Below are 2,986 nucleotides of genomic sequence, written 5' to 3'. Positions count from 1 at the left end.
GTCATAACATTCAGTTTGACATTTAGACAATAGGCCATATGCCAGGTCTGTTATTCTCCTGAAAAATAGACTGAAATAAATACTGAGCTATAACAGAAAAACCAACTATTCTGTAGTTCAGTATCTGCTGTCATGGATGAATGTCATAACATCCAGTTTGACATTCAGTAAATCATGTATTAGCTAATCTTGCAGCATACTACTCAAGCATGCCATGACATCAGTCAAGACATCAGAGTACAATTGGTGTTTTAACACAAAATGCAGCCAATCAAAAACATCTACAAACTCCCCTTTTGTCAAATTTTTGGCTAAAACAACTTGGCATCACAACAGAGTTCACAGCAGCGGAAAACACACATCCAAGCAGAGAATTAACTTAGCTAATACATTCAACACACATAGAAGTTGAACAGCAACACACTCAGCACACATAGAAGTTTAAAAAAACTTCAAACAGCAGCAGCACAAGTAGATAGCAAACAGCAACACACTCATCACACATAAAAGTTAAACATCAAGCTGCAGCATAACCTCTGGATTAGAGGACCTTCAACTTCAAATAGATCTGTTCAAGCAAATAACAAATCTGTTGTCCTGGGGTACAGGTGTTACTCCCCCTTTTTGTCAAAAATGTTGCCAAAGCAACACTTAATATTATAGACCAAAACAAAATAAATTACACACAAATTTCAGAAACACGGGAAATGCTCTATTCATCTGACTCAGAGTCAACATCATCATCTGTGCCATCATCAGGACTGGCATCCTCTTCTCCCTCTGCACCTTGTCTTGCAGCTCCTTCTGCAGCATCAGCAGCTTCACCAAGCACATCACCTTCAGTCATCTCCAACTTGATAATCAAATTTTCCAAAGTGAGCTTCCTTGCCTCTAACTCCTTACACGTTTCTTTGAGTATTGCAATGACAACAACTTTACCTGGTTGATTGCAAGCACTTGATGTCTCTCATGTTGCCATGGCAATGTCAGGAACATGCGTACCTAGGAACAGTTTATGATTGAAGGCCAAAGGGCTGTCTCTTCTCTTCACAGAATCATTCTCTGTTAATATGTTTGGAAATTGATTCAACACAATACCACATATAAGGGAAGGAAAGGCTATAGGCCCCTTCACACTGAAGCTTCCTGCATGCTTCAAGGTTTGATCAAAAATATAGGATCCATAGTCAAAATTGGCTTTGGTTCCAACAGCATATATGAACTTTCCAAGCATTACAGCCACTGTAGATTTGTGATTGGTGGGCACCCAGTTAGCAGCTCCAATTTTGTGCAGCATTGCATACTTGACACTTAGTTTGCTGGCCACCAACTTACCTTTGAGAGGCCACTTCCTGACTTGATTAGCAGTGATGACTTGACAGATTTTGTTGTCAGTCACCTCAAGCTCAGGTTGAGCTACATCAGGTCTTCCCAAATACATGTTGATTACTGAGGGAGAGAAGTTTACACACTTGCCTCGCACATATACTTTTCTGAATTTCTTAGACTTTCCATCAACGCATTCTTCAGACACATCGACAATAAATTCCTTTACTAACATCTCATAGCACTTTGAGAACTGAGTCACAGTCTTTATTAAACTTGCCTCTTGAATAAGGTCCATAATCTCCTTACATTCCAGAACATTCTAAGACAATTCCCTTTCCAAAGCCAGCCTCTTCTGATAAACATATTTCCACCTGTTTACACTTGAAGCAAAATGGAATGATATGTTGTCAATTGGTACCTCAGGGACACTAGCTGCAAGCTTGCTAGTGGTGGGCTTCTTCTTTGACAGAGTGGCAGTGACATCACATGGAACATCTGAGTCAGACTCCACAACAACAGACTTGGTCTTCATTTTCTTGGGCACCCCTTTGCTCCAAGATTTTGTTGGACCATGACCTTTCCTCTTGAGGGAACTTTCTGCCACCTTTGGATTGGGAGAGGTTGGCACATCAATATTCTTTCTGGGGGACCTTTGCGCCACTATTTTCTTTTCTCTCCTAGTCCTAATCCTCTTGGCTATGCTAGGGACAACTGAGGACAACAACTCATTATCAGAAAATTCCTCCAGGTCTACTGTTTCAGCTTCGCAGTTAAGGTTGTCACTGACATCATGAGTGACACGGACTTCCTCACCACCCACATTATCTAAGGGTTTGTCAATATTTGACCCCTTATGAGCATCAGTTTGCTCAGCATCATCAGAGACATTCTTTCCTAAGGAGACTGTATTTTCTTAACAAGCAACATTATCAAGTACAATGGTGTTTAAGGGAATGGAAACCCCAAGAACCTTATGATTACCAGACATTATTCCAGTCACCATAGTTGCAATGGCATTTTGAACATACCTGGAACCTTCTCTGGTTTGTTCATCAAGCGCGATTGCTGAGGAGAAGCCTGAGACAGTTTCTTTAGGTCTTCTTGCATGCGAGGTATTCGCAGAGTCAGCAACAGGATCTTCCCTGTTAGGGTTGCATGATTCAGAGCTAGAGGAATCAGACATGGTCTTAGAGGAGGATGAGTTGGATTGGTGCGACATGATGAATATCTTAGAGGCGAAATGAAAAGTTTCTTTGAGACAAAGCTTGCGAGACTGAAAGTTGAAACGATGGAAGAGGTAACGCTTGTTGCACGAGCAGTATCTATTATTTGTTGACCAATCAGAGCAAACTCTCAAATTTTTAATAATTTGAATTATTAAACAGAAAATAACTAACATCATTAGTTGCTATAATTCCTCAGAAGGACACATTCCCACTTTGCCCCTTAAATTGTCAAACTGAGTAGCATCCAATGTCATGACATTCTGAGTGACATTGTGCTCAGTCTATATCTGGTTCATCCAAACCAGTGGGGAGCAACTGTTACCAGAAGCTAGGTACTTAGCTTCTGCAGTGGATAATGATACACAATTCTGTTTCTCCCTTGCAACTACACCATTTTGATGAGGACTAATAGGTGAGGACAACTCATGACT

The 2,986-nt window shown here is 40.7% G+C and overlaps 1 protein-coding gene across 1 annotated transcript; it reads right to left on the bottom strand.

Annotated features, from left to right (window-relative positions):
• Positions 1 to 1,648: 1,648 nt before the first annotated feature.
• LOC127095365 (uncharacterized) lies at positions 1,649 to 2,512 on the bottom strand. The gene is made up of 2 exons (XM_051034069.1): positions 2,311 to 2,512; positions 1,649 to 2,232 (listed from the first exon to the last, which is right to left on the bottom strand). The coding sequence occupies exons 1-2, from the start codon at positions 2,510 to 2,512 to the stop codon at positions 1,649 to 1,651; spliced, it is 786 nt and encodes a 261-aa protein (XP_050890026.1).
• Between the last annotated feature and the right edge of the window lie 474 nt (positions 2,513 to 2,986).

The sequence above is a fragment of the Lathyrus oleraceus genome, chromosome 6 (genome assembly GCF_024323335.1).
Source record: "Lathyrus oleraceus cultivar Zhongwan6 chromosome 6, CAAS_Psat_ZW6_1.0, whole genome shotgun sequence".
In the NCBI taxonomy this organism is placed as follows: domain Eukaryota; kingdom Viridiplantae; phylum Streptophyta; class Magnoliopsida; order Fabales; family Fabaceae; genus Lathyrus; species Lathyrus oleraceus.
The sequence above is the reverse complement of the archived record's forward strand: the minus strand, read 5'-3'. Positions and strand labels throughout refer to the sequence as shown.

Bases quoted from the DNA above. Each gene is read 5' to 3' on its own strand.
- LOC127095365 (XM_051034069.1), bottom strand. From the start codon at position 2,512: ATGTCTGATTCCTCTAGCTCTGAATCATGCAACCCTAACAGGGAAGAT. The intron at 2,233-2,310 runs GTAATCATAAGG...AAGAAAATACAG, and splicing joins GGTGACTGGAATAATGTCTG to TCTCCTTAGGAAAGAATGTC.